A 27,842-nucleotide genomic window follows, 5' to 3' on the forward strand; every position below is an offset into this window, starting at 1 on the left:
CGAGACCGCGGGTTCAGAATACTCGACACGCTCGATCCACGCATCGGGCGACAACAGAAAGCCCGACCACGGACACCAGCCCGGACCGACGAAGGCAGAGAGAAGAGGCGCCAGCAGCGTGCCCTCGACCCAGCTTCCGGTCTACGATCTAGAGGATCCGAATCGAGGTCAGTGATCAGAACAGATTACCCACGACCTTCGCCTCGGAACTTCCGGGATCTCGAGCATTCGCTGATTTCGTAATTTCGCCTCGTCGGGATTCAGATTTAATTTGCCGAGAGACTATTTCTGCCAATGCGAATTAACACTGTACAACGGTTGCAATTAATTATTGGAAAAAAATGAAACTATTATTTCATTTTTTAAAATTATTATTTTGATCGTTAATAGCCATTGACAGTAAATTATTTTGAAATTATTTGAGCATTAACTTTTTGACTGTGGTATTTTCGTTCCATGCATTTATAAATCAGATTATCTGTGATTCAGTAAATAGTAAAATTTGTAGAAGTTCATCGTGACTGTCTTTTATTTAGCATTCGATATACAGGGTGCTTCATTTAACTGAATACAGCCATAATACAAATAAGAAAATATATGCCCTCATTTAAATATATTTTATTAAATATATGCCCTAGTATAAATAAAAAATTATTACTACTACTTAAGACATCTTTCATATATAACAATTTTTGCATAAACATTGTTTTCGTAGCTTCAACCCATTTGGAAATATTTTACTATCGTCAATTAAACGAAACACCCTGTAGATAATTTTTATCGAACTTAAAATTAGTTCACATATAGCAATCGTTGTTTTAGTATGATTCACTGGAAGGAGATCATCGAAACTTCTCTTTTATCAATGAATCGATCACTACGAATCTACCTATTAACATGCTTCCTGTACGGGGAGTAGTAAATTAACTTACCGTAATAATCGTGAATTAGTTGTAATTAATAATTCTTGGCGGGTCTCATTATCGATGATTCAATATATTGCAAATTTTAGCGAAGTTTATTATGACTGTCTTTTATTTTAGTTTTCGGTAGATCAGTTTTATCAGGATGTTAACATGTCATAGAAGTTTTTTAATAGATTAAAATAACTGAATTTGCTGGTAAATGAACTTCAAGATACCACCACCATAAACGATCGTTAAGAATCTATCTATTACTAGGTTTCCGCTACGTAGAGTGTTAACTGGTCCATGAAGATATAAATTTGCATAAACATTTACTGGTCAGTGAATTGAATCTCGAGTAACAGGATCCGTCAATCGTTTATTTTGCCGGAATCGTATTCGCAAATATAATGGCAACCTCAGAACCTGTACGCGATTCAACGTAGAAAGTTTCGGAATTGCTATCGGTAACGAAACAATAATGATTTTATTGCCGACTGGTTTTGGAGGCGAAGAAAATTGCGAAGGTTCGCAAGAGGAACAGCACGTGCTGGTTTATAGCGTTTTAGGTGACCCATATAACATGCTCGAACAGTGATTTCTTAGGAATGTTAAGTGCTTCGGTAAAAAGTTGAAATTTAATGTGACCGCTTGCGTGGAAGTAGCATAAGTCGTGTGCCGGTCCGGTGATTTCAACGCGTGGGGAAGCAGTAAATCATGCGGTTTAACGTACTAAACACAGAGTGTCTAATACTGGGTTATCATCCGGCTAAGTGTGACGTGCAATTAATTTTCTACCTCCTGTCACCAACCATTCCGATTCAGACGTAGACCTGTATCTCTCAATCGCGTTTCTTGTCACAGAGTTGTATAGCAATTTCTTCGATGTCACCAGTTTAAGGTCACTACAAATTATATCTTACTGCAATCGGAGCATTAAGCAATCCAGTAACATCCTATCGAAGTCAACTTTGATCCAACTTAGCTAATAAAATATTATTTTTATTATACTATTTTATTCGATATTCGCTTTGTTTCAAATTGCGTAAAATTCAGAAATTATTATTTTACCAATCGTCTAAGGTTCAGCCTGGAATTAATATTAACCATTTGCGGTCATATCTTTACTCTCAGCCACAAAAGCTATTTATTTACCTTTTTTAATTATTTTTATTTTAACATAAAGTTAAAGCATACCGTTAGCTAATAAATTTTATTTTTCCTGCTTAATGCTGCACATTGGCATATTGTATAAATATAGTAAGACCGCGATAAATTAATACCGATCTAGCCCACTACAGAAATAATTATTTCAATAATTATCCGGAGTTTAACTTCGACAACATATTAGACCCCATTCTGATCCATTTTAGTTCCGTAAAATATTATATGAACAACAATCTAAGATCAGGTAATTCGAAGATGATTGCTTATGGTAAATACGGTTCACAGAGGAACACGATGAAGGCGATCCTGGCTTTCCTGTTGATTTCCTTCGCGGCGACCTGCCTGGCGAACCCGCTCGAGAAGCTCGACAAGATGAACACGCTCGAGCAGTCGTCGACGGTCACGGACCGCGCCAAGTACGAGGAAGAGCTGCTCCGTAAACTGAACTCGAACTGTTCCCAAAACCACCTGAGCAGTTGCGTGATGCTGAAGCTGGTGACGAACATGAACAAGTTTCTGAAGAAGGCGTCGATCGAGCTGACGGACGACATCGAGATCAGAAAAACCAGCCAGGTGTCCGAGGAGGAGGTCACGTACGAGGCGGGCAGGAGCAAAGATGACGAGTCCGAGGTCCTTGACCTCGTCGCGAGCAAGGTGTACGCGTTCATCAGGTCCAGGAGCATTAAGTGGAGGATCCTGCCCGAGGACGACGTCGTCGTCTCCGCGTCGGAAGATGAGAACGGTTCATTGAACCTCAGTCTCTCCATCGAGCGTGCTGACAACATTGCTGTTCAAGATGGTAATTGCAACCTATTTAGACCTCCGAGTTCATTAGGCGATTCAGGTATTTTAAAGTTTAGTTGAACTACTGATCTCGGAATTGCTTCTTGGAATTTTGAATAATTAAATCCTTGGATCTGTGCATCCATTAAATAATCTAGGTTTAAGATCAGTTAAGCTACAGTTCCTAGCATTGCTCCGTGGACCATTAAGTAATTAAACGATAAAGGTAAATTCGAGATCAATTAGTAATCTAGGTGATCTGAGATGCGCTAGATTACTGATCCTAGAATTGCTGTATAGAGCATTGAACCATAGAAGATTGCTTTAGAGCTCTTAAGATCAACCAGCAATCTAACAGCTCTAAGATCAGATCACATGATCTCGTGATCGCTCCTGAGATCGCTGAATTATAGGATATACTATCCTAACCTACTGATATCGCCTAACCTACTGATCGAACGAAGGCGAGTCCTCCCACTCTCACTCGAAAACAATTACAACCTCGCCCCGCCGTGAGTTCTTGCATCCAGTAATTCGGTCACGGCTCGCCAGAGTTTACTGTCATAGAAAGTCCCCGTTTTACCTTCCCCGACGAAAGCGACAGCCGACTGATCCCACACCTTCTTCTCAGGTCGCGGGAAGAAGAACAACAACATGGGACCCCTAATCGCCGCGGCGGTCTTGAAGATAGGTCTGATCGGCGGTCTAGCCTTCAAGGCGTTAGCCCTGCTGGTCGGCAAGGCGTTGCTTCTGTCCAAGATCGCTCTTCTCCTGGCTGGTATCATCGGTCTGAAGAAGCTCTTCTCCAATCAGAAGCACGTCACCTACGAGGTCGTCGCGCATCCTCATCACAGCTCCAGCCACACCTTCAGCGGCGAACACGGGCACGGCGACAGTTACAGCAGCGGTTGGGCGAGGAGCTTCCACGGCCAAGGACCCATTCCTGGACAGGCTGACGCCCACGACTTGGCCTACTCGGCGCACATCAAGTGAAGATAGCAGTCCGACCTCCGAGTCCCAACCTCGCGACACTCGAACGCGATTTTCGGACCCGGCCGGGTCGACTTTGTTACTCAGACGACGCTTGCCAGCATCTTCTTGCCTTCTTTTAGTATTTAATTCTTCCGCCCGCTCTGGGCTCCCCTTCTTCCCATGCTACTGATCTTGCTACCTGCCTCTCTGGTCTGAGGATGTTCTCACTTTTTATTGACTTGGACACCGGACGCTGTGACTCACGCAATCGAAGACATTTTGTTTAGATATTTTAGAGAAGAGACCTCAGAGTCTGATCAAGGAAACGAATATTCGAAGGATTTGATTTAATTAGACAGCGAAGACGATTTGGGACTTCCATTGCATTTTTTTTAAACGGAAGTTCGATTACTTCGTGGCTGTATAGTGTACTGTTATATTGTCTTTTAATTCTGTTATTTTATTATGATATTTGACATCGAAAGGGCTTATCACTCGATCAGACGCTTGAAAGTTCAGTATTCGATGGAACTTCCTACCAAAAATTAAATTTCGTAGATATTTTAGACGATTAAGGATCTGGAAGAATATTTTTAGTCGAACTCTGAAGCTTCGTAAGATTATAGAAATTTGATGCGAATATCGTCGGTTTCGCAGACGACTACCGCGTTTGCCGAATCGATGGTTATCGAAAAATGTTCTCTGCGTTGTCACGACTTGACGAATCGAATAGACGACCGACAGACGAACGCACCGCTCTAACTAACACGAACGACTTACTCGTACGGGAACGCGTGCGAACCTTGTATCTATACACGATCGATATTATTTATACCTAATTTATTCCGATCGCCGCGAGGCGCGGACTGTACCATAATATACTCATGTTGTTTTCTCTTGTATAAATAAATATTTATTGTTTTTTGTAACGCGCCTACTCCCGCGTCTTCGTTCTCCAGACGCGATACACAAACGGAACATTTCATTAAAAAATAGAATGTAGGTTATAATTATAGAGCAAATTTATTTAAAAAATTAATTTCTGAAACAATGGACGAAGCGTTTTTTTTTAAATTAAAGTAGCTAGCCGCTCGACTTACCGAGCAAAAAGTAGGAACAGAGTCGTCGAGTTACCACCAGGAAGAAGCGGCGAAAGCAATGTGAAGCAGTCGTTCACCGCGAGAGGCCGCCATCTCGTTTAGATAATCCCGGCCGTAATCGTACACGCAACCATAATTTCCACAAAGTTGCGATACCGTCATTAAGCCGCGTTGCGAGCAGCCTCGCGGACGCGACGCCACGTGCACGGCAATTTTTTCCGCCGGTTAATTACGGTTGAACCGAAACGTAATTACGACCGAACGGAAAACGAAGACCGGGGCAGCACTTGTCGCAATGATTTTACCGATTAAGAGACGTTTCTCTGTCGCGATCAGAATTATTAAAAAAATAGAATCGTAAGCCAGGGCAGATTGGAAAATGTCCACGGAATTTTTCCGACAATTGGACCGGCGTCATAAGCGCGTTACCGACGATCGAGAAATAATCTCCGAGTATGTAACACAGTCCGATTAATTACGGAGGTATGTAGCCCGGCATCTTCCGATTTGGTCTGTTTGCCAGCCGGAAGCCAGTGAAACGGATCCGCGAGCTTTTCATTACGACCAATTTACCGGCAGAGCACAGCTAATTGCCCGGCAAGCTCCTCCGTTCGAATACGCTTAACGTAGTCCGATTAGTCGAAGGAATTCTGTAGGGAATCGAAAACGCGGCTTTATTGTCGTAGGGTCGCTGGGGTTTTCGCACGACAAATTCCACGATCGATTCGCACGACGATGGAAATATGTCGAACGTCTCGTATTCATCGCGCCTGCTCCGGTTTGCGGAACTTAGCGGGACTTGGTGTGACGATAGCGTCGAGTTACTCTAGGAATGCGATTCGCGAGCTTCGGAATTATCCTCTTCGACGATTTGCAACACTCCCTTTGCGCGCTGCGAATTCTGAGGGGGAAAATGATTTGATTTGATTCAGATAATTCACCTAAATTCACTGAATTCATTTGAATTCATTGCGAATGGAAAAGACATTTTTGAAGAATTCAAAAATATTTTTTTATTTACTTGTTACATTAGCAAAAAGATACATTAGCACACGATATAAAAATTACATTGTCCAGTTGCGATAGAAAATAAAATTTACAAGAAAAGATATATAGTAAAAATATAATATATACAACGTTTACTCGTGGTCAGAGAAATATTGGAGACGTTGAATATTGAAGAAGACAATTTAATTTCTCTGGCAGGAATTTGTATAAGTAACTCGTAAACGAGCAGAGACATCTTTCAAGAATGCAAATACCATATATCGGCGAGGCTGGATATCGATGGAAATCGGTTTCTCCCGAGCAATTCGCGGAACTTGTAAACGAATGAGATATGTCCCGAAGATCTAGCGAGCGACCTAAAAATATCGGCGGCACGGCAGGATCACGAATGAAACTGTGTCGAAAAAGGTGCGTTTCGACGATTAGATTCTAACTGTTAACACCGTCGATGCCACGTCGTTTATGTGGGTGACACAATTCCTCGTGCATCTGGAAAAATTCATCCACGCTTCTGACGAACCAGTTTTCATCGATCAGCGATTGACAAAGCTGATCGCTGATGCAATTAATACGATTTAATTAGTAAATGTTTCATTTAGGGAAACGCGAGAATATTGATAATTGCGACCAACAATTTTATGCGAAATCTTATTTAAAATAGTTTCAATGGAAATAATAAATTATTTCTCGATTAGTTTTATTTTATATGTTATTCGTCACTTTTCTAATAACTTTGGGTGACCATTTGGTGTGCATTCGTTTTGATTTCAGGGCATAATTATCTCTTCATATTTATCAACTAAAACATGTTATATTGCTTTACTTGATAATTAGGAAAATGGAGGGATTTGTTCAGAAATAAAGGAAATAAAAGAATCTATTCAAAAGTAATGAGAATAAAATAATTCATTAAAGTATAACGAACATAAAATAATTTATTCGAAAATGACGAAAATAAGAGAATTCATTCGGAAATGACGAAAGAAAATAAAAGAATTTATTCAGAAATAAAGAAAATCAAAGATTAAAAAAATTTACCATCTTATCAGATAAAATTAATAATATCCAAAAAACAAACGAGGGGCGCGACAATTGGTAACCCACGCTAATCGGCTCCTGTCCCATTAATTTCACAGCGTGTATCTCGTGTGATTAGAGCAGCGGAGAAGCCGACTCTAGGAATTGTCCTCGGCGGTGGAATGCGCCGGCCGAAAAATTTTATTTCGTTGACCTGGATATCGCGGGAAGAGGTAACAGTTGTCCGGGGCAACTTTCGGAGGCGTCAAAGATGATCGGAACGAAGGGAAAACTACCGGGGGACCGCAGGATGCACGAGGCATCTTTCATTCAAATAAGTCGACCCCGTTTCGTGCCGGCAGCTTTCTCCTGCTCGATTGGGAGGAATCAGAAAGGAGATGACGGGGCGATAAGGGACCGCCGAGAGAAAGAGAGGTGTCCCTCCGGGAGATCAACTTTCGGTTTCGGGTGAGAAGAGGGGCCCCCCCTCCTCGGCCGTCGCCCGTTGACCCCGTTCCCGAGAGTCCCGCCGATCCTCGTAAATCGATAAAAATCGACACGTGTGTTGCCGCCTCTTTCGCGACGATCCACAAAGGAACTGCTTATTACAACAATTTACCGCGCGAAGTGTCCGGCCATTTAGCTGGCTCGTTCGCGAACTCGTTCTTTCTAGCGGTGGAACAGCCGTTAATGGAGAGGGCCCGAGTGTATCGATTCGAGTTGCTCGATCGAGTGATAAAGAGACGGAATTCCGGCGTGATAGAGCGATCACGACGGTGACCCGATTTCTTTTCACGGCCACGGTTTCGCCGGATTCGGAGAAATTCGTCGCGAGAGGAGAAAGTATCGGATATTGATCGGATCGTCTTATTATTGACACGAGGATGCTCGATGACCGGTAACGGTGTCTCTCTCTCTCTCTTTCTCTCTCTCTCTCTCTCCGTGCCGGTGTGCGCGAGAACGATCGGAGCGGGCCGACACACATTCAGCGTATCGAGAAAGGAGAAAACACCTTCCAGATAGATTCTAACGTTCCCCTTGCGGTCGCGGAAGTGCGCAGAGAAAACCGTGGACTAATTAGAGGCTCTGATTCACCGATCGAATCCAGGGGAATCGTTTCGCGCTTCGGCCGATTCGGGGAACATTTAAACGGAACGATCTTCACCTTGTTCTTTAGCCGCGATGAAATTCCCGGCGTGCCGACCAATTACGCCTCGTTAAGTGCCGAACGCGCTTCGAGGTTCCAACGGATCCGGAAACAATGCGTGCGAACACGGAAAACGGAGATCTAACACGGCTAAATACGATTAGAGAGAAATCTGCCGGTCTCGTCGACTGGAAAATTCGAGATAAAAAAAAAACACTTAAAGAATCTTATTTAGATAAAAATCGTGGTTGCTCCCGATTGCCACGCATACTTCCATCGAAAGCTAAACACGTATAATGAACACGTGGACGTGTTGGTCATAGAACCCTGCGCTACGATTTACAGGCTGCGATCGGCAAACGCGATTAAAGAGGAAATTTGCGCGTCTCATCGGAATTGACGAGATCGAAAATCGAGAAAATCTATAGTCATGCGATGTTCGATTAGGTTGTAGCCTAAGCGGATCTAAAGAGGTTCTCGCGAGTTCGGTCTTACAGTTCTCGAGGAGGCAAGGCAACAGCCGTAGTTACGGCTTCTGGTGTACGACTCTAATTAACGCTTTCGATCTCGCGGATCCTGGCGGAGTAGCCGGCCCCCGCTACTTCCGGTCGCTCATGCTCGCGAGGGAGGAAGGAAGGAGGCTCGAAGGGTGCGAGTGTCGAGTCTCGAATCTGGTTTCAAGGATACACGATCGTCCGTGTGGCGTGGCGTCGTCCCGAGGAACGAGCGAACGGTTTCGAACCGGGCCTAGTTATACCTACCAGCCGGTGTTACGTATATGTATACCGTATCGTATCGGCGAGTACGCGAAGGGAAGTGGAACAGAAGAGAAAGGTATGCGGCGAGATGAACTAGTTTCGGCCGCGGGGCGATCTTGTCGCGACGCGACGCGACGCCCGTCGATCGAGTCGAATCGATCGATCCTCCCCTCCCGCCCACCCCCGCGCGTCGAGCCGAGGATCGCGCGGGATCCTTCGAGAGAAAGGATGAAACCGAAGGGTGTCCAGAATTACAGCGCGCTCCTCTAGTTTTACTATGGGCCGATTATTACTCCCGCGATTATTCATATTTTTCAATAAATTTAATTGGGACCGCGCGTCGCGGATGAACTTTGTCGGCTAATTTCCAAGACGGAACAGAAGCGTTCTCTCGCCACTGGCCACCCGAGCCTGCTAATTACGCGTCGATGGTTGCGCAGACGAGATTCGAAATCGGCCACGCTCTCTTCCGCTCCACTAAATCGTGGAAAGAGGGAAAGGAAGCGCGCCGCGGCACCACGAAGAATGTAGGCAAAATTTGAGATTTTTATTTGCCCCCGCGTACGTAACGCGGATGCATTGATTCTTTACGAGGTAATTCGCAGTTGCTGAACGCGATTTTAAATTTTAATTTCAAATTCTATTTTTTCCAACACACGCTTTTCGAAATTTCATTTTCAAGATTTTCGTTGGTTTTTCATTCAAGATTTCAATTTCATTGACAAGATTTCGAAAAACCTCGCGAAATCGCGAGTAGCGCCACGCATCCTTTTGCCCAATTGGTTCGGGTTCATTGAACGGATGCTGGAACTGTAGAAATCAAAAGTAAGTGTCCGGATGCTGACAACACTGTTGCAATTAATTATTAGTAATTCGTGCTTTAGGTCGCGTTTTATATCTGCCGAGGCATGTGCCCATCTTCTAAATGCATCTGTAAACCTAATTAGTACAGATTGACGCAAGCTGTGCTTAGAATATCTCTTCCCGATTTGATGTACAGTGTTAACAGCAGATTTATGGAACCATCGAGCACTAACTGATCCATTAAAACATCATCATCGCTTCTCCATTAACGTTGCTACATTACATTAATTATGCTCCTGAATGCATTTATAGCTACACCAAATGATTTATAGAGCTATTTAGCATAAATTGATGCTACTATATTGTGTCTCGTGAATCATTCTATACTGAATATGAAATCTTCTAATTTTGTATGTACGGTGTTGCCAATTTCTATATTAATTTTTCCTCTCTTTATTTTATTTTATTATAGCAATGTAACCAATAGATATATAAATCCATCATATACGATTTGTTCTATCTGAATAATCGCGTTCAATACAATCATCTTCTCATTTGACATGTGAATTACGTCAATTTTGTTACGTGAATTTTTCCTGATCTCATAGCAATCTAATTAATGGATCCATAAATTAATTACGCTTATTTAACGCAAACGCCTTATTTAATCAGAATAATCGCATCCGCCGCATTCGAAACCGGCTGATCCACTGAAACAATTGAATCCGCATATTTTTCCGAGAACGAGGCTCACGTGCGATCGGGTCCGGGCGGATCTGAAGCTCGCTCTTTCCCCGAGCAGATGCCCGGTGATCTAGAATAAGCGTAGGCGAGGGAGAGACACGGGTCCGGCCCCGGAGGGAAAACCGACGAAAGATGAAGGGGGACGGGAACGGGTTCGGGGGGGGGCCTTTGGCAAAGGGGGTTTAGAACGTCGATCCGTCTGGCCGAGAGACCAGCCAGGCTGCTCCCGCAGCCAACCGCGGCGTAACGCTCTAAAACGCCCCGGCAACAAGAATTAAAGGAATCCGCGAGAGGATCGCCCGACCGGACGAAAAATTGCAGGCTAATGCACACGGTAAGAACAGAGAATGTAAGGGGCCCGAGCCCGGTGCTCTCGTTGCTTTTTTCGTAGTACAATCACCGACCGGCAGCTACAACTATATAAATGAGATTTGAAGCGAGCGTAGATGCAGCACTCGGACCTCCGCCGTAGGTTCCGCAGGATCAGTATATACGGCTTTTACGTCTGCGTCGCACCGCGATCATCGCGATCTCGCCTGGTTGGAATAGACAGAGACAAGTTCGTCGACGATAAAGAAAACCGGAACCGTACGAGAACCGTCGGCTACCATGGATTGGTTAGGGAGGATACCGGGATTAGGGGATCAGCGCAGGCTGGCCCTGTGCTTACTCGTCGTCTGCGCGATCGCGTCCCAGGCACGAGCCACGGATAACAACGAGACCAAGGACGCCTGGAACGGATTTACGACCGGATGCTCGGCGAACGAGTCGAAGAACATCTCTGTGTCTTGTTACGGGGTCAGGATCGTCAGGAAGATGGTCCAGCAGCTGCTCGAGAAGACCAGCACGGAGCCGAACATCGAGATCTTCGACGGTGTCAGCCTCGTTGAGGTTCCCGGTGCCGGGCCGGCTAGGAAGGGACGGCTGATGAAGGGATTCGGCGGCATGGGCTCCCTGATACAGTTCCTGGAAGGCAGAGAGCTCAGAATCAAGCTGCCGAGCTTCCTACCGCAGAACATCGAGAGCGCTATTCAGGAGAGCCTGCCTTCAGAGCAAGGTCCCTGCGAGATTTTATGGGATAATCGGAGGGCTGTGTCCAGGGTTGTAATCGGTGCGGTTTGTTACAGGCAGAGGAAGAGGAGGAGGTGGATATGGCGGACTCGGGGGCGGCGGAGGCGGGGGTGGCAAGAAGGGCGGAGGCGGAGGGTACATGATCCTGGCGCTGATGATGGGTAAGGTTACGTAAATTGTTGCATCGTGCTCGGTTATCTCGAGGTATTTGCTCGTTCGAAGAACTGGTTTAGTCGGTGGCTTTATCTCGTCGAGAGGACGTTTGTCTTTTAGATTTTCTTGCAATTACGTCGACTTTGGCCGAGGATTAGATGACAGACCGAGAGTATTGAATAGTCGAGTGCCATTAATTTTAACTTTAATTGACGATTATTTAGAGAATATTTTGATTAATCTTCCGCTGACATTTCTTTGCGAGGCACGTGGGTTGATCAATTTTCAAATAACTGTCACACAAAAACTGACGGTGCTATTGGGATCCAAAAATTTGAGAATATAATTTGAACATTTTAAAACTTTGTTTCCTTTATTGGAACTTGATAACTCAATTCCAAGTATATCGAAATAATTATTAATTTTACTTGTATCGAATTAATTATTGATTTGAGAATCATCGTATGTCAGTGGAGGGTTAAAAACGCGGTAGAAGACTAAATTTTGAGACACGTAACAATTTTTACGATTGAAATGATAGATTGTAGATAGTAATAAGTGTACAGCGAAATTGATACATTTATAGTAAATACATTTGATACATTTATAGTGAAAATGAGTAGATCGAACGCAAAACGTTAAATGCATTTAAAGAATTAGAAAATGCTGTCGTATTAATAAGAACTCGTTTAAATAATTATGGAAAGAAATATACCTGTATGTTGCTACAGAGGCATTTTAAAAATTCACTGCCGCAAAAATCAATATTAATATATAAAATAAGTATAATAATATAATAAATAAATCTTGACGATTAGACTCATTGCTTTCAAATAGCTATCATGAACTTGCCAAGAGAGAAAATGATTGCAATTATCAACCTTAGATTAGTATAAACGCTATATAACTTAGAAATGATCTTTACGATGAAAATTAGCAATATAGGCTTAGAGTAAATTTTACATGACAAGAAAATGGTCTTTAAGAAGTAAATAATCAACATTCTTTTACAAACAAAAATTTGTTCCAACTTTCTTAGGAAACAATTTAAAATACCATACTCTCGTATCAATTTCATTGCACCAATCCTAGGATCTATCTCTCAAGAATATGACATCCTGAAGAACATTCTGCTGGACTTGGATCCTGAAAAGTAGTAATATAGATCTCCTAAAAAATTGCAGGAAAGATGATGGCAGCGATGGGAATGGGCGCGTTGGGTCTGCTAGCCATGAAGGCGTTGATGGTGTCGGCGATGGCACTGATGCTGTCTCTGATCGTGGCCGTGAAGAAGCTGGCCAGCGGCCATGACAGCGGCGGCGGCGGCCACCACGTGGTGTACGCGCAGGACGTCGGCCACCACCATTATCGCAAGAAGCGGTCCCTGGGCGATGAGGACCTCGAGCTGCCTTACAGAGGATACGCGCACCTGTTCGGCGACTCACGAGTGTCCTGAATGAGCACCTGTGACAGCGACTCCGTCATAAATCCTCGTCGGGAATAACGCGCGGACGGGTAGCCGAGCAGGCGAGAGAACATTACGGACGGAGGCACGACACATCGGCGACGAGACGCGCGTACTGACAGTGACAATGACATTGAGACACAAACACGTGCTGACGGACTGGACGTTTCGTAGAAAGTGACGTGAGAACGCATACATACACATGCACGCCCCAACATGTCCTGCTGCACACCGATCATTCATACATACGCACACGCGGAGGGGGGGAAGACAAACATGTGATAAACGTTCGACGACTCTTGGACCCGAATGACACGGACGTACGCTGCGAAACCAAAGTACATAACACGGCTTTTATTTATTCCACCAATCAGTACTCATGCTCTCTCTCATTCTCTCTCGCTCTTTCTCTCTCTCTTTCTCCACCCTCCACCCCATTTTTGTACCTTATTTATTTATTGCGTGCAGCGAATAAAGTTATACGTAATCATCCAACCAAAACCGTATCGCTGTCTCTTTATTCACCGGCGTCTCGTTCGTTGGCCGCGATCAGCCGGGTGAAAGGTAGACGAAAAATCGGAGGAAAGTGTGCCGTCGCTACGGTGGTATGTTATTACATCCGCGATCAATCGGATTCTTATCTCCCGTTTTAATCGATCGGGAAAGAAGAGATCCGGATGTCCGCTGGCATGGCAAGTAGCACGGGTTGTGTGTGCAACAAATCGTGCAAAGTGAAACGACGTGGTGGAAGCAGTGCGCGAAAAGTGCCACCTGCCCAATTAGCACGCGTGCCATATACCGCGGGCAAACGAGAAGCGGCCGGTTAATTGTTCCCTGCCCGCGTAATTACGAGTGTAATTCGATTGCTCGACGCGCGAAGATTACGCGGCCTGGACGGGCGACGGTTTTCCGTACGCGGAACGTTCTGGAAAGCTTCCCCGGCCAAGAGGAGATCGGCTCGGCCGCGGGAAAACTCCGCGACGAGGATCTTGCTCGTGGAAGAAAGCGACCGAACGAACCGTCCGGCGACGAGAGAGGCGCTTTCGGTCGGATCCCTCTTTCTATGCGCCTCCGTCGTCGCGCTCTTCTCGCCCGCCCCCACCAGCCGCCTTGAACTAGGCCCGTTCACCGGCGATCCTCTCGTTCGAGCGCGGGCCCGGAGGAGGAGGAAAAGCGTCGACGGGGGCCAAGACCCACTGGCACACATTCCGTGCGCTGCCTTTTTTACCTTTGGAATATCATAAAACGGGAAGGTCCTGCTTGAAATCGGCTCAGATCGCTGCGCGGACTCTGCGCACGAGCTTCGGACGGAGAACCGTCCCGCGGATGCATCGACTTTCCCACGATTTTCCTCGAATTCCCATATTTTCGTCCGCACTGCCAATTCGCTTCGTCTTTGGTCCTCGATATTTTGATTTATTGGTAAATTAATTACTAGTTTATTTAGACTTAAAATCGAGGACGAATTAAAGGGATCTTTCAAGTAATCCTTTAGCGGTATATTTAACTGTTTATTAAGGTAATAAAAATTGTTAGTGAATCTCTTGTAGCTTTTTAGCTGGCTGCGACAATTTTGCAGGTAAATTTTAGGCTACTTTCGATTTGTCGAGGGTTTGTTCAGACTCTTCAAGATGGCGTCGCTGCGTTTGGCAATTTGATTCGTTTCCTTTAGTTGTTTGTACTTTGAAGATGCAGTAAATTACTATTTATTGACTTTGAATTATCACGGACGTAATTTTAATTAATTGAAAAATTCATTTTATTGTATATTGCACCACAGGTTTTTAAGTATAAATTAAACGGTATCTCTTCAGTTGAGATAAAATGCTGTAAACTTTAGCTATAATATAAAATTCCTGTTTTTGCTGGAAGTTATTAACCGTGAAAACGATTTAATTAACAAAGTCACGGAAGCAGTCGTAAAATGGAGAATTCGAGTTAATTTAATGGCTAAAGCTAAACTGTGATCTTTATACATGAATTCGCGATTGCTATTTTATTACTCCCGAGACATTAAAATTATTAAAAGAAAGATCGCGGTCTAGTTGCAGCCATTTACTATACTCTTTAAAAGTTGCTCGATGCAAGATGCTGTAGTTTAACACTTGCTGGCAATTCTACATGCAGAAAACGTTCATTATCAAACCGAAGTCCCTAACCGCCATAAAATTGTTAGAGCTTGCTCGTTTCTCGCGATATAAAGCGCACCCTCGACTCTCGCGCTGCGCCGCATCGAATTGCGAGTCGGAAGGAAAATCCGCCTCGTGCGGCCGCTCTGCTTTCGTTTTCGTCCCCGCGACAGAACAACGGGCGACCAGGACGATTAAATTTTTATAGCGCCGTAAACTCGAGCGCGGTTGCCTGACGTCACCTGCATCGCCAAGAGAAAACGAAAGTTAGAACATTTTCGTGAATGGGGCCCGAAACGGGCGGGCCCAAAAGAACCGGGCCCGCGCGAGCGCCTGCGAGCCACCCAGTCCCGGCACCTCTTCTTATTCCGGCTGCTTTCCGGAAACCGAGAGAAGATTTCTACTTTTTGAAATTCCACGCGACGTGCCCGGTGCCACCCAGCCGCTGCGCGCGTTGCAACACGCGAGAGCGTATCGAACGCGAGCCGATACGCTCGTGACCGCTCGTGCCCGATCGAACGGGGCACGCTTGAACCCCGTGTGTTCACGCGGTCCGTGCGTTTTTCCACGGGATCGCGGCATTCTCGTCTATTAATATCGCGTTTTCTGGCACAGCAGCCCAGAGACGATCCCATCTCGACGAGAGCCCGTTACATTCCGCGCTCATTACCGATCGACGGGTGGAAATTTAAAATTCAAATCGCCTGGCCGATTTTTCGGGCTCCGCGCGCGGACGTCGCCGCTCTGCTCCGCGATGAATTCCTGTCGCAGCGGGCATCATCGCGATCGTTAGATGTGATCAGCTCTCTAATTCTGGGAACCGCTGATCGATTTTATTCGGAATCGGGATTTTGCCAGCGGAACTGGACTGGAAAATTGATTCTGTTCGATGGCTGGTCTACAGGTGGATCGAGAGAGAGAGAGAGAGAGAGATTTGGAGGTAAGAATGGGGTGTGGAGGCTCACTGACGCAACCTTGGGACCGGTTCGATCCTCCGTGACCCAGATCGATCCACGACACGTTGGAATGGTGATTTCGATCGTCGCAATTTGTTTACAACCTGATCGGCTAACCTGTTGCCGGATGATTAGCGGCTGTGTATCGCAGACCTTATCTACTGTACATCGTGTTCGCTGCATTCGATCTTCTATTTTCTCGGAGGATAAGGCAGTGACAATTTTTTGTCTGCCGTGATAACTAACTTTATACATTTTCGGAGGCATTTGTATTTTTTTGAGATTATTTAAGGAAATTATATCACAGAGATTTTGTTAAGATTCGTCGATTAATACTGTTGAATTGCAACAAATAAGTTGAATGTAAAAATCAATCAAATGGATGGTTTATTTATTTACCACTGTATATGTTTAAGTTGTGAAGGCATACGATGGTTTATATTGTTTCTTGTTAGTTACCTGAAATATCGCAAATAGAAAGGACGTAATTTATACCTCTCTTTAATTAATAAAAGTTCTAGTTAAAGTTCTCATAGTGTGAAATAATCAGTTTAAAATTCTAATAAATACTAAGGGAGCCAAATGATCCTTTCCAGATCTATTATTTTAAGTTATTAAAATTTCTATATTGCATGTATAATTATGAATAATGTATACAATCAGATCGTTACGATGTATAAAAGTGTATTGTACGATGTATAGAGTGCGATATATAAAAAGTAATTCATTTATCTAAATTCCATTGCAATATGACATTAAGTGCGTCAACCATTTCAAACCACGCCTCCACAGTAATACAACGATTAAAATGGCGCAAGCGATTCTACGAAGTGCGTTAAGGAAAACGTAAAAAGTGTCACAAATCGCCCACCGTCGTGGCTGACTCATTCGAAATCCCACCCACGCCGTGATCGATCGACTCGAAACGATCGCGATGCCTCGGCGGTCACGATTTTCTCCGTCGATAACGATCCGTGGGGGATTTTCACCGCGAGTAGGCGGAAAATTCCGCGTGTCGCGCGCGGAACGATTGCTACACATTATTGACCGACATTCGCCGTCCTCTACTTTCACGTCGCGGCTGGTGATTTCACGGCGAACTTTTTGGCCGGCGAACGATTGTTAGAGGCCGCCGCGAATATATTCGCGAGCCTTGATCTCCTGGCGAGACCCGGTTGAAACGGCTCGCCTCCATTAGCGGACGAGCAACGTCGTCTCCGGTCGGTCCACGAGTGAAACGCCGTGCGGAGCGGCGTCGAAAAGAAATGTTAATGTCGCCTATAATCGGCCGCGTTCTCTCCCCTCGTTTCAAAAATTCTCGGCCCGTTTATCTCCGAAAGGCACCGTTAAAGACTCCGTGGCCGTTGCCACATGGATTAATAAATTTCAAACAGCGTCTACGATCGAGTTAAACCTCGAATTTACGATTGTCATATTTCCACGCGCGTTTCTCCCCGTTAGTCCTAATTAAACGTCGTACGCGCGATGAGAAACAAGACGGTACGAAATACAAACTAGTTTTCAATTAACCCCTTGCTCTATAATAACGAGTCAGGCTCGTGGTGAAGATTATATGCAAACTAAGTTAAATATAATTAAATTAAATATGAATATTAGGTTGGAAACTATGAAACGGGCGTTCGCGCGTAGTCTGTGTTCAGCTGCGGCGCCCGTTTCATAGTTTCCAATCTAATAATTTCTTCTACGTCGAAGTAAAAATTCTTCTGTTATCAAAGTATAGAAACGAAGGTATATAAAAACAATACAGGAAACAAAAATTGTCTGGTCCTATTAGGAAAATTATTAAATATGAATAAGTGCTAATCGTGGAAAGGGTTAAAAAAATGCGAAGTCAAATGTTGCGAAAGTATTTCACTCTTTGCTCGTCGCGTTGCTCTAAAACGTTGCCTGGTCGAACGGCGACGATTTCGTCGTCGCAAGATATTTACCTAGGACACCGCGTTGGACTTTCTTCGGGAGGATCTAGGTGACTTTGAGGTGTCCTTGACACAGATCAACGCTCGTTTAATAAGGGTCTCTTTCCCGGGATACGCGATTCCCATTCGCAAGGTAATTGCTACCGTTAAGTTGGGACCGTCTTCGGCGAGGTAATTTGCGGGCATTATGAATGGCAATGCAGGCTAAGCGTCGCCAGACGCTGCCGGCCGATTTCTGAATAAAAGGTAAAAGTTTCTAGGCCACGCCAGTCATTCATGATAAAACCGCGACACCATATTTTCCGGAATGTTCGCCGTTTAGCTCGGCGCGGTTGCCGCGCACCAGCGGCAGAAGGATACAGGTCGCTTGGAACGCCATCGAGACGACGCTAATATTTTCTATCGCGTGACAGTCGCGAGACACCTGGGAATTAGCGCTAAAACTGAAAGTGGACGGTGCGCGCCTGCCTTGAAAGGCGGTGGGACTAGCGCGGTCTACTGACACAGTTCCCGGGCCAAATTCGAAAATCCGCGGACCGTTTCGCAAATTCGTTGCCACGTTAACAGTGAACCTGTTCGCCGTTTTCATAGTTGTAGATAAATTGTTCGATTAACCATTTGCAGTCGGAGCCATTTTAAGGGGAAATCCAAGATATTTGTTTAGACTTGTAGCGTCGACATTTTATACAACTTGGAGCACTTTATATATTATGGAATCGTATTTTGTGACTCAACAGTTAACAGCTCTTAACTTAATTTTCTAGATATAAATAAATATGATGAAAATTAATTTGAAACGTGGCACGATCATTTTTAGCGGCGCTTTTAGAGTCGCCACTCGACCGCAAAGGGTTAACAACATTAATTCGTCGATTATCCTCGCCATTTTTATTCGAGACAATAGCAGAATACGCGCTTGTAAATAGTAATAGTAATTTGTAATAATAAATTGATTAATACTCTGTATTTATATTTTAATATTAATCCCTGCATAAATCTAAAATATTTCTCTTGTACTTGGAACTGTTGTAATGTCGAATTAATAATCGATTCGATATAAACTGTTACAAGCTCGAAACAAGTCCGGATTCTATTTCGAGCGACCGGGAGGCGAAAGATGATTAAACACCGAAGAAAGCAAGCGTTGCCAATTTGACACGCGATCCCGCAATCAATGTTTTTCGTCGCGATCCAGCGGACGGTGGCTCGCGATCCGAACGGCAAAAACGCGATCTAGATAAGAGAGCTCCTCCCGGTGAAAGTTTACATAATCCGTTCAGCGATGAGTATCTCGGCGCGCACCTAATTTCGCGGTATCGGCTTGCGGGCCTCTCCGCGATCAACTCCGAGTTCTCGCTCGTCTTGTTTCCCCGTGATCTAAGCGACTTTACCTTTTCGCCGTGGCCTGGGCGTCGCCGCGGCCCGCGCGTTGTCGTTCGCGCGGCGCAAAGGAGAAACTCATTGGTTTTACTTTTTAACAGCCGGGAGTGAAGGATCGACCGAAAGGATACCGAACTCGCCGGCCGAGATCGCCGAGAAAGGATGAATGAGTACTGACGTAAGATCACGCGAATTTCCTTTTCATCGGAGTCCCTTCACGCCCCGTTCCCTCTTTAGCCCCTCTCCGGGCGAATTAATCGCGACGAGAGAGAGAGAGAAAGAGAGAGAGAGAGAGAGAGAGAGAGAGAGAGAGATGTCTATATCCGGCTTATTAGCGTGATTGCGCGGTTTTGATTGTCCGCAGACGCCGACGCCGCAGACTTTTCCACGGCGTTCCGCGATTATGTCAACTCGGTTAACCGAGCCGTGTTACGTCGATCCTTTGTCTCACGGCCGGGGTGAATCGAGGTCGTTTTCATCGCCCATTGTCGCAGCCACGAAAGTGTGAAACGATCCACGGTTATCCGACACCGCAGCGCCGTATACCGGGAAATCATCGAATTTGTATGCGCATCCGGTTGCAAATTTATTCGAGATGCACGCTGGCGGCAAGGTGGATTTCGGAGCTGAATGGAGAGGATGCGTGGCGACCACTTCCTGGTCACGCACTCCGACACTCCCTTCGAGTGAACTGCAGAGACAGGTGAAATGATTCCTAAAATCGAAATCAGATTACAGGCACGGATAAACCTAGAATATCATAGGGATCTTTATAATATATATTTTTTAGAATATACGTAAATTGATGACACTTAGACTGATAATTGTTTTGTTATTACAGTATTTTAAAAATATAATTTTTATTTCGTATATTTTACATATTACGTTCATTGTATATTTTTTACATATGTCGTGCAAAATATGTAGTATTTTGTATACATCGCCTGCATTAATTTTGCATAAAGACACACCGTTTAATTATTAAGTTCATCTTCTAAAAAACTGATCCACCTCGCATAGTATAGTTTTATATAAACGAAACTTAAAGTCCTATATCTCTCCGCCAATAAAAAGCGATATACGCAGCAGACAATATTTACCACTTCGGTAACTCAATGACAATATGACTTAATGACAATAACTTAATGACAATATCTCTCAACCCATCCGCCACTAACAAAAGAAAACAGCCGCGTCGTTTGGCGCAAGAGCGTTCCAGAAACACGTCAGCGACATCGTAGCATTTACATGGAATTCAAATCGCATGGAAGCTACGAACCATAAAATCTGCTAACCTGCCAAGAATAAAGGGGGAAGAAGCGGCCGGCCATGTTGTTCGGTGGACAGGAAGAGCACCAGCGTGAGCGCCTAAAACGCAGGAGTTTCTCCGAGCTCTAGATTCCCCCGGCGGCCGCTAAAATGGAAAACAAACGTCGCCGCTTGTGGATTCCAGGCTCCTGCGGATCGTAAAATCTGGCCGTTCGCACGATAAATCCGGGCGGTACGTTTCCTGATTATCGACGAGCGCGATCGGTAGCAACGACGGCGGGCGGTGCCTCGTCCAGAATTTCGATGGTCGACGAAACGCCGTACCCGAAGCCGTCACCTACGCGCGCGCAGTCTCCGCCTGTTTCGCAACCGAAATTCCAACGGCCGGCTTTGTAACGAGCGAAACGAAAACGACAAGAGGCGTTATCGGCGAGAGGCTCGCGCCCGTGAGAGAGCCGCGTCAGAGCCGGGGTCAGAGTAGAAAGTGGTGTCCGCTCGATGAAGGTCGGATCCGGGATGTTTGAACCTGATCTATACCAGTTTTCTTTCATTCATGACGATCGTGTTCCGCGTGTCCGAGGAACGGTCCACCTGGATAGAGAGAGAAAGAAAAAGAAAAAGAGAGAGAGAAATAGAGAGAGAGGGAAAAAGAGAGAAAGAGAGTGAGAGAGAATCGCCGATTTCAGCCACGCTTCCTATGGAAATCGCGACCGTAACAAGGATTCCGAAGTACCGGACAGGAACGCAACCGCATCCTCTCTCCTCTCCTACTGGCCGTGTGACCCTGCTTTTCACCGACGTCGCTCTTATCGGCGGCGTTTAGTGCGGCTAACTCGTACACGACTCTCCCCGTAGTATCGTTAATTGATGGCCCGTCGATAATTGTCCGGTCGGTGGAGAGAAAACGCGCGTAGCATGAATCAGACGCTCGGCCTCCGGTGTTATTAAGACGTTCCCGATGAAACGGCTACCCACTTTTATTTTTTAAAACAGCAAATTCCGAGTACAATTTTACGGAACGTTCTCCTAGTTAGACGGTCGGGTCGTTGATTTTTGTCAAATTATGCGCAGTTACGCGAAGTTGAGTTGGCTCCGTTTCTAGACCAGCCGCAGGACTTCCCGGCTTCTGGGTTACTTGTAGGTCGATCGATTGCTTTTAGATCACCTCTTTCTCATGGTCCGGAGGTCACGCCTAGGGTGACTGCCTAGTAGGACGGCCGGGGTCATCGGTGTTCATCGGAATCGAATTAACCGTTCGCATTGAACAAAAGACGTCGCTCGGAACGAGCTCGGTTAGACATTACCATTTATTAATTCACGTAATTATAACGCCAGCAGTTCCTTTCTCTGTACCGTACCGTTCCGAAGCGATTATGATGTTTATGCTGCGTCTGAAGACGTTCTACGACACTTTTGATGAATATACACGGTGATCCCGAAGTCGCAATTTATCATTTATCCAGGAACGATAACAGGTGTCCCGAAGTGAAAACGTCGATCGAGAACCAGTTTTACCGAAAATAGAATTTAGAAATGGCGAGAAAACCGTACCGGGGTCAAATAGCTTTGACGATCTTCTAGGTCAGCGAATCGTTTTCGGCATAATCGCGTTATCTCGCAGAATAACAGTAAATCGATAGGCGGTACGGCGCTGTTCGCGCGTCCCTGGAAGGTCCGCGCGAAGAAGCCAAGACCGTGGAAACTTCCTAGGCCGCGTACAAAAGGGAACAACGGAAGAGATTTCTCGTGGCCGGTGGCCGGTCCCCCGGTCCCGTATTTACCTGTGGTGGGCAGGTCGCAGGTCGCGGGGGCCCGATGGGCGGCGTGCCGGCGGCCGAACACGGAGAAACACCTATCCGCCAGTCCATTGGGCGAATACTTTCGTCGGTTAGGCCGTTTAGCCGGGCCCCATGGGGACGCCGGCGACGAACATCGGTGACGACACTCATGCAAGGCAAATAGGAAGAAAAAAGAGGCGAGGTGGGGCGGCGAGGCAGGCGACGGTAGAGGAGGGGCCCGCCAAATATAAGCTAAAGAGATTGTACGATGGACCACACGAAATTTCACTACCGACGGGACGGGTTTCGGAAAAGGGCAGCCTTCCTCATCCCACAGACGTTCCGCTCCTCCGGCGTGCACGCAGTTCACGTACCGCTCGTTCCTTCGACGACACTTCGATTTCTTTCGTTCGTTCGTTCGTTCGCTCGTACGTTGTTTCGTTTCGGTGCCGAGATCGCGCAGTCATCATGAAGCTCTTCGCGTTTGTGCTCCTGTCCGTGGTCGTCGTCGCGTCCCAGGGACAGACAATCGAGAGCTGCCTCGAGAAGGACAGCATCTCATGCGTGCAGAAGAGCCTCTACAGAAAGGCCAAGGAGTTCTTCGACACCGACAACATGGAGATCATCAGTGGTGTTACCTTGGTGAAGAGCTCCGACAGCCAGGCGAGGAGCTCCAGGTCCGGCAAAGGACTCGTCTACGAACAGGAGATCGACTCTGCCAACAGTGTCTCCGAGAGACAGGACGCTCTTGTGAATTATGTCAGCGACGAGGCAACCGAGTTCCTCGCCGGACGCAGTCTCAGGGTAAGCGAACTTTTATCGAATCGCGGCGACCCGGAAGGAAGCAAGCTGTTTCATAAATATTGTTCTCGGTAGATCAACTTCAGCCCCATCATCGAGAAGATCGGCACGTCCGCCCGTGCCATCAGCGAGTCCGCACCCGAAGAAGTCCGCGAGGCTGTCGACTTGGTTGTTGAAGGTGAGTTGGTCTTGGTGAAATTGTTTTAGTCGCGAGAAATTATTAAATGATCGACGATTGATAGAGACTGTCGCAGATACTCGTGGAAGGGCCTGCCTAACTCTGATCAAATTTAGATAGCTTTGAGTTTGTTACGGCATGTGGATTGCAAGAATAGTGTGCTTCTGGCTCGTTATCGGGCACAATTAAATTTACGTTAATTAAATAGTAAATGTAGTCAAAGAATAAGTCACAGTAATTGATCATTCCAAAGTAATTCTTAATCATGTTAATGGGCAGACATTGTATGCTAGAGATTTGAAGGATTAGTTAGATCAATCAATTGGCAGTTATAATTTTTTTAAACAGTGTAATTACTTAACCTTGTCACACTAACCATTACTGAAACAGTGCTGTAATTATTAGACTACAGATTCTACGCCCTCGTACAAAAATGGAAAGTTATAATTTAAAATCGTATAAAGATTAAAAGAATTTGAAAATATCAAGTTTAACCTATTAAAATCATTCAAGTAAGAATAAACTTACTATTTCGTCTCTATCTCGTACAATTAACGCAGATAAGTGTAATATTCCATATAAATCCGTAGTCTAGTAATTATACCGTATGCGTTTAATCGTCGTATTACATCCATCGCTTGAGAAACATTGACAAAAATCGAATCACGAGTGGACGTAGCACCCAGACAATTTTCGAACGGTTCTAATCGCTGACCGATTCCAGGCCGTGGCAAGAAGAAGCAGCTGAGACAGCTGCTGCCCCTGCTGCTCGCGGCGAAAGCGAAAATCGGCGCTCTGGCCACCCTGGCTTACTTCGTAACTGGTTTCATCGCGAAGAAGGCCATCTTCGTCTCGCTGGTTTCGCTCGCGATCTCGGCGTTCATCGGCCTGAAATCGCTCTGGTCGAAGGGCTCCCACGATGTCACGCCGTACCACGGATGGAGCAGCGGCCCGGCCGCCTCCGCAGGATGGTCAGCGCCGGTCTCCTCCGGCGGATGGTCCTCGGGCGGATCCTGGGACGACGGTCACGGATACGCGCAGAGCCAAGCCTACTCCGGCTACCATCATTAATTTCTACGGAGTTCCATTAATGTAAACTGTCTTCCCCTCCCGCACCATCGTCCTCTTTCCGCCCTATTGTTCCCCGCCCGTCCTTTCTCCTTTCCCTTCGATCGGTTCAGGGAGCGCCGAAGGTACATCGACCAGCGTACAGCCGGAGGGTACGATCGACGACGAACCGAACCGAGCACGAGTCCGCTACAAATTCATCCCGACAGAGCGTCCCGTTTCCCCGGTCCAAGGAGGATATATTTATTGTTTATTTATCAACGTTTGAATAGTAAAGCGGGCCAGCCCGCGGCCCGATGTAAATAATAACGTATTTGTAATCGTCAAGGTGTGCGTGGACGAGCGTACAGAATCGACAGGGACACACAAGAAGAGAGAGTCACAATCAAAACATAGAGGCTAGTCGCAACGCTTCCGTTCGAGTGCGAGAAAGAATCGTTGTCGCGGCTACGACGCGCGCACTATGGTACAACAAACACACCCACACACCCACTCCCACCATAACCCCATCCAAAAACCCCCATCGCAGCTGAACACCATCTAGTCCAGTACGGTTTAAACGAACTCCTCTGAAACTCTCACTCAATATTTTGTAATAACGATAATATCTTCAGTCAAATACATTTTTTATAAAAAAAAGATGAAGACGAGTGTTCATTCATTCGAGAACTGCGGCGACGAACCGGTACCGTAAATAAAAAAATAAACGATGGTTTATTGAACGCTTATTGCGGCGGTCCGACCGCGCGTCGAAGTCGCCGCGGTGCTCGCCTAAGCGCGCGTTAAAGTCTCCGCAGTCGCGCTCGCTTGACCGCGCGCCCGGATCTCGAAAATTGCGACGAGCTCAACCATCGATGAAATCTCTGTTACCGCAATCGATTCATCCGCTGTGTAGCTATATTCACCGTCGTTGGACCGAGGAGAATTAAAAAGGATTTAACATCAGTGATGCGTATAATATATAATAATAATAATATATAATTCTATTTTATTATATGACATCCTTAACCAGTTGGCTGTCTTTGACGAGTACACTTGTCTAACTTTGACATATACTGTGTTACTCTTTATTAAGTTATATATTTTATAAAAGTCTAATTAATCAAGAAGGATATACACTGTGACATTCTTTATTAAGTCATATATTTTACAAGTCTAGTGACAGTAACTTCCGAATTTTTCCAAGTAATTGTAGAAGCTAGCTGCTTAATCAAGGATATAATTAATCGATACCAAGAAACCAGGAACAGACTACCGCAATGTTAGAGAAACTGTAAGCAACGAGAGAGATCTATCGCGAATGAATTTCGGTCTCGATAGAGGGTGCTCGTGCTTCCGGCGAAATTTGCAAGCGGATCGAAGGAGCACGGGGATCAAGAGACCGGGCCGAAAATCCTGATCCACGGCGAAAAGAGAAATCACGCTCGGCCGGCGACTTTCCAGCGTTCCAGGAACCTCCGAAACGGTTTCTTTTTTCGCTGTTTCACCGGCGAAATTTCAAGTGGCCGCGGCGGCAACGGCGGCCTCGAAACCGGCCTAGCCGGGGTCGGATCCGAGACGGCGAGATGGAAAATCGCCGGACGAACCGTGTCGGACGGGAACTGCACTCCGCCGAGGGGAAAGTGCACCGGCAAGGTGCACATCCGGCCCGTGCCGGGCGCTCGCCGTGCAATGCAACGCTCGTGGCGAGCGTTCCTCCGTTCACGAAGGTCGAGAGGCCGAGGCTCGCGTTCGTCACTCCGAATCGGGTCGCGGTGACGGATATTCTACTAAATCTTCCGCGAAGCGATGTCCTTTAGTCCCAGATAGAAGGAAAACGAGCGGCTGGAAAGGAGGTTGACGCAAAATTGCCGGTTTCTTTCGTCCGGCGCGAGCCGGGTGACGCCAATAAAAATGATTTTTGCATCGGCGGTTTCTGGGCCAGCGCGCGGCCGCCGATGATTAGCGAAACAGGAACGAATCGACGATGAATCGGCCGCGCGTTTGTTATTCCCCGACACCCCGCGGCGATTAATGACCTAACGCTGATTGAGTTGTTGATAACCCGTAACCCAGTTAGGCAGCGCCAGCTGTATCGGGTCGGCCCGTAAATTTCTCGCGGGCTCCGCGTCGAGACGAAAATATCGCCACGAGTGCCCCGCCGATGTTTTATTAACGGCTTGTAAAACGCGCGAGAACGATACCAAGCAGCAGCAGCAGCCACCGGTGACCGATCAAATGGCGCGCAGCTTTCGATTCATCTTTATTTACGGATGCCTACATAAACTCGGAATAACAGGACGAGATTTATTAATGGCCGAGTATCGATGATAAAATCAATACGATACAGCAGGAGGCTGAACAATATACTTCTTCCGGCATCGGCGGCTGAATGAAATAATCCATGCCTGCAAGCGTCGATGCTTAATATCTCGATGGAAATTTATTCACGACCGGTGGGTCACAAGTCTCGCTTGCGGTATTCGTTTAACGCACGGCCGACGAAGCCAAGGCCGCAAGTAAGATTCTTTCCGCCGTTTATAGTATTTTCTCCAGCCAATTAACACTCTTCGGCTGTTCACAAATACAACTGACCCTACTCTCGGGACCGTAATTATTCTCATTTGCAAATAAACTGCGCGTCTTCGTATTTTCGACTCTAGCGGATCTTTCCGTGCACGGTGTTTCCCTAATCGCGAGACGTCTGCGAGCACTACGATCGTTTAGAGAAACTCCATACTCCATGCTAACCATCTCGCGATTTTAATTTCCAGCGTACGCACGCGGTCATAAAAGCGTTCCAACGAGGCGATCGTTACTTTCCCCGAGCCGCTGCTCTCGGTCGGATCTCCGTCGGCTTTTTCACCGCGGGAGAGTTGACAATGCCCCGCCGTTGGAACCGGCATCGATTGTAATTCCGCGCGGCTCGTTAACGATCGTCGCGAGGAGAGCGAGCGAGCGAGCGATCGTAAACGCCGCGGCGCGGCGGTTAGAACGAAGGTGAAACGAATCTGGAGTGGAGGTGCGCGAGTGTCACGGCTCGTTAACGTTCGCCGGTTGCCGCGACAGGATCGCGATGGGTCCCCCGCGGGGGGGAGGGGAAAAAAAGGCCGGGGAATTATTTTGAAAGGAAGAGGAGACTTTCGTTAGCGGCCAGGGACACGGTGCATTAATCGCGAGACGTTGCGCCGCCTCTTTTATCTCGCCGGACACCGAACAGCGTCCACTCCCGGGCACGTCGACATCAATTTCGTAACCTGAATATTTCTTTCC

At 46.2% G+C, this 27,842-nt stretch overlaps 3 protein-coding genes across 3 annotated transcripts; all 3 read left to right on the forward strand.

Annotated features, from left to right (window-relative positions):
• The first annotated feature begins 2,366 nt into the window (after positions 1–2,366).
• LOC144467707 (uncharacterized) lies at positions 2,367–3,888 on the forward strand. The gene is made up of 2 exons (XM_078176622.1): positions 2,367–2,871; positions 3,487–3,888. The coding sequence occupies exons 1-2, from the start codon at positions 2,367–2,369 to the stop codon at positions 3,846–3,848; spliced, it is 867 nt and encodes a 288-aa protein (XP_078032748.1). The 3' UTR covers positions 3,849–3,888.
• Positions 3,889–11,014: 7,126 nt separating this feature from the next.
• On the forward strand, positions 11,015–13,085 carry LOC144467915 (uncharacterized). Its single transcript, XM_078176911.1, has 3 exons — positions 11,015–11,462; positions 11,533–11,637; positions 12,814–13,085. Exons 1-3 carry the CDS (start codon positions 11,015–11,017, stop codon positions 13,083–13,085), a joined length of 825 nt encoding a protein of 274 aa, XP_078033037.1.
• Positions 13,086–23,011: 9,926 nt separating this feature from the next.
• On the forward strand, positions 23,012–24,593 carry Osi6 (DUF1676 domain-containing protein Osi6). Its single transcript, XM_078176778.1, has 3 exons — positions 23,012–23,347; positions 23,420–23,522; positions 24,247–24,593. The coding sequence occupies exons 1-3, from the start codon at positions 23,012–23,014 to the stop codon at positions 24,591–24,593; spliced, it is 786 nt and encodes a 261-aa protein (XP_078032904.1).
• Positions 24,594–27,842: the final 3,249 nt, after the last annotated feature.

The sequence above is a fragment of the Augochlora pura genome, chromosome 3, assembly GCF_028453695.1.
Source record: "Augochlora pura isolate Apur16 chromosome 3, APUR_v2.2.1, whole genome shotgun sequence".
NCBI classification, from domain to species: Eukaryota; Metazoa; Arthropoda; class Insecta; order Hymenoptera; family Halictidae; genus Augochlora; species Augochlora pura.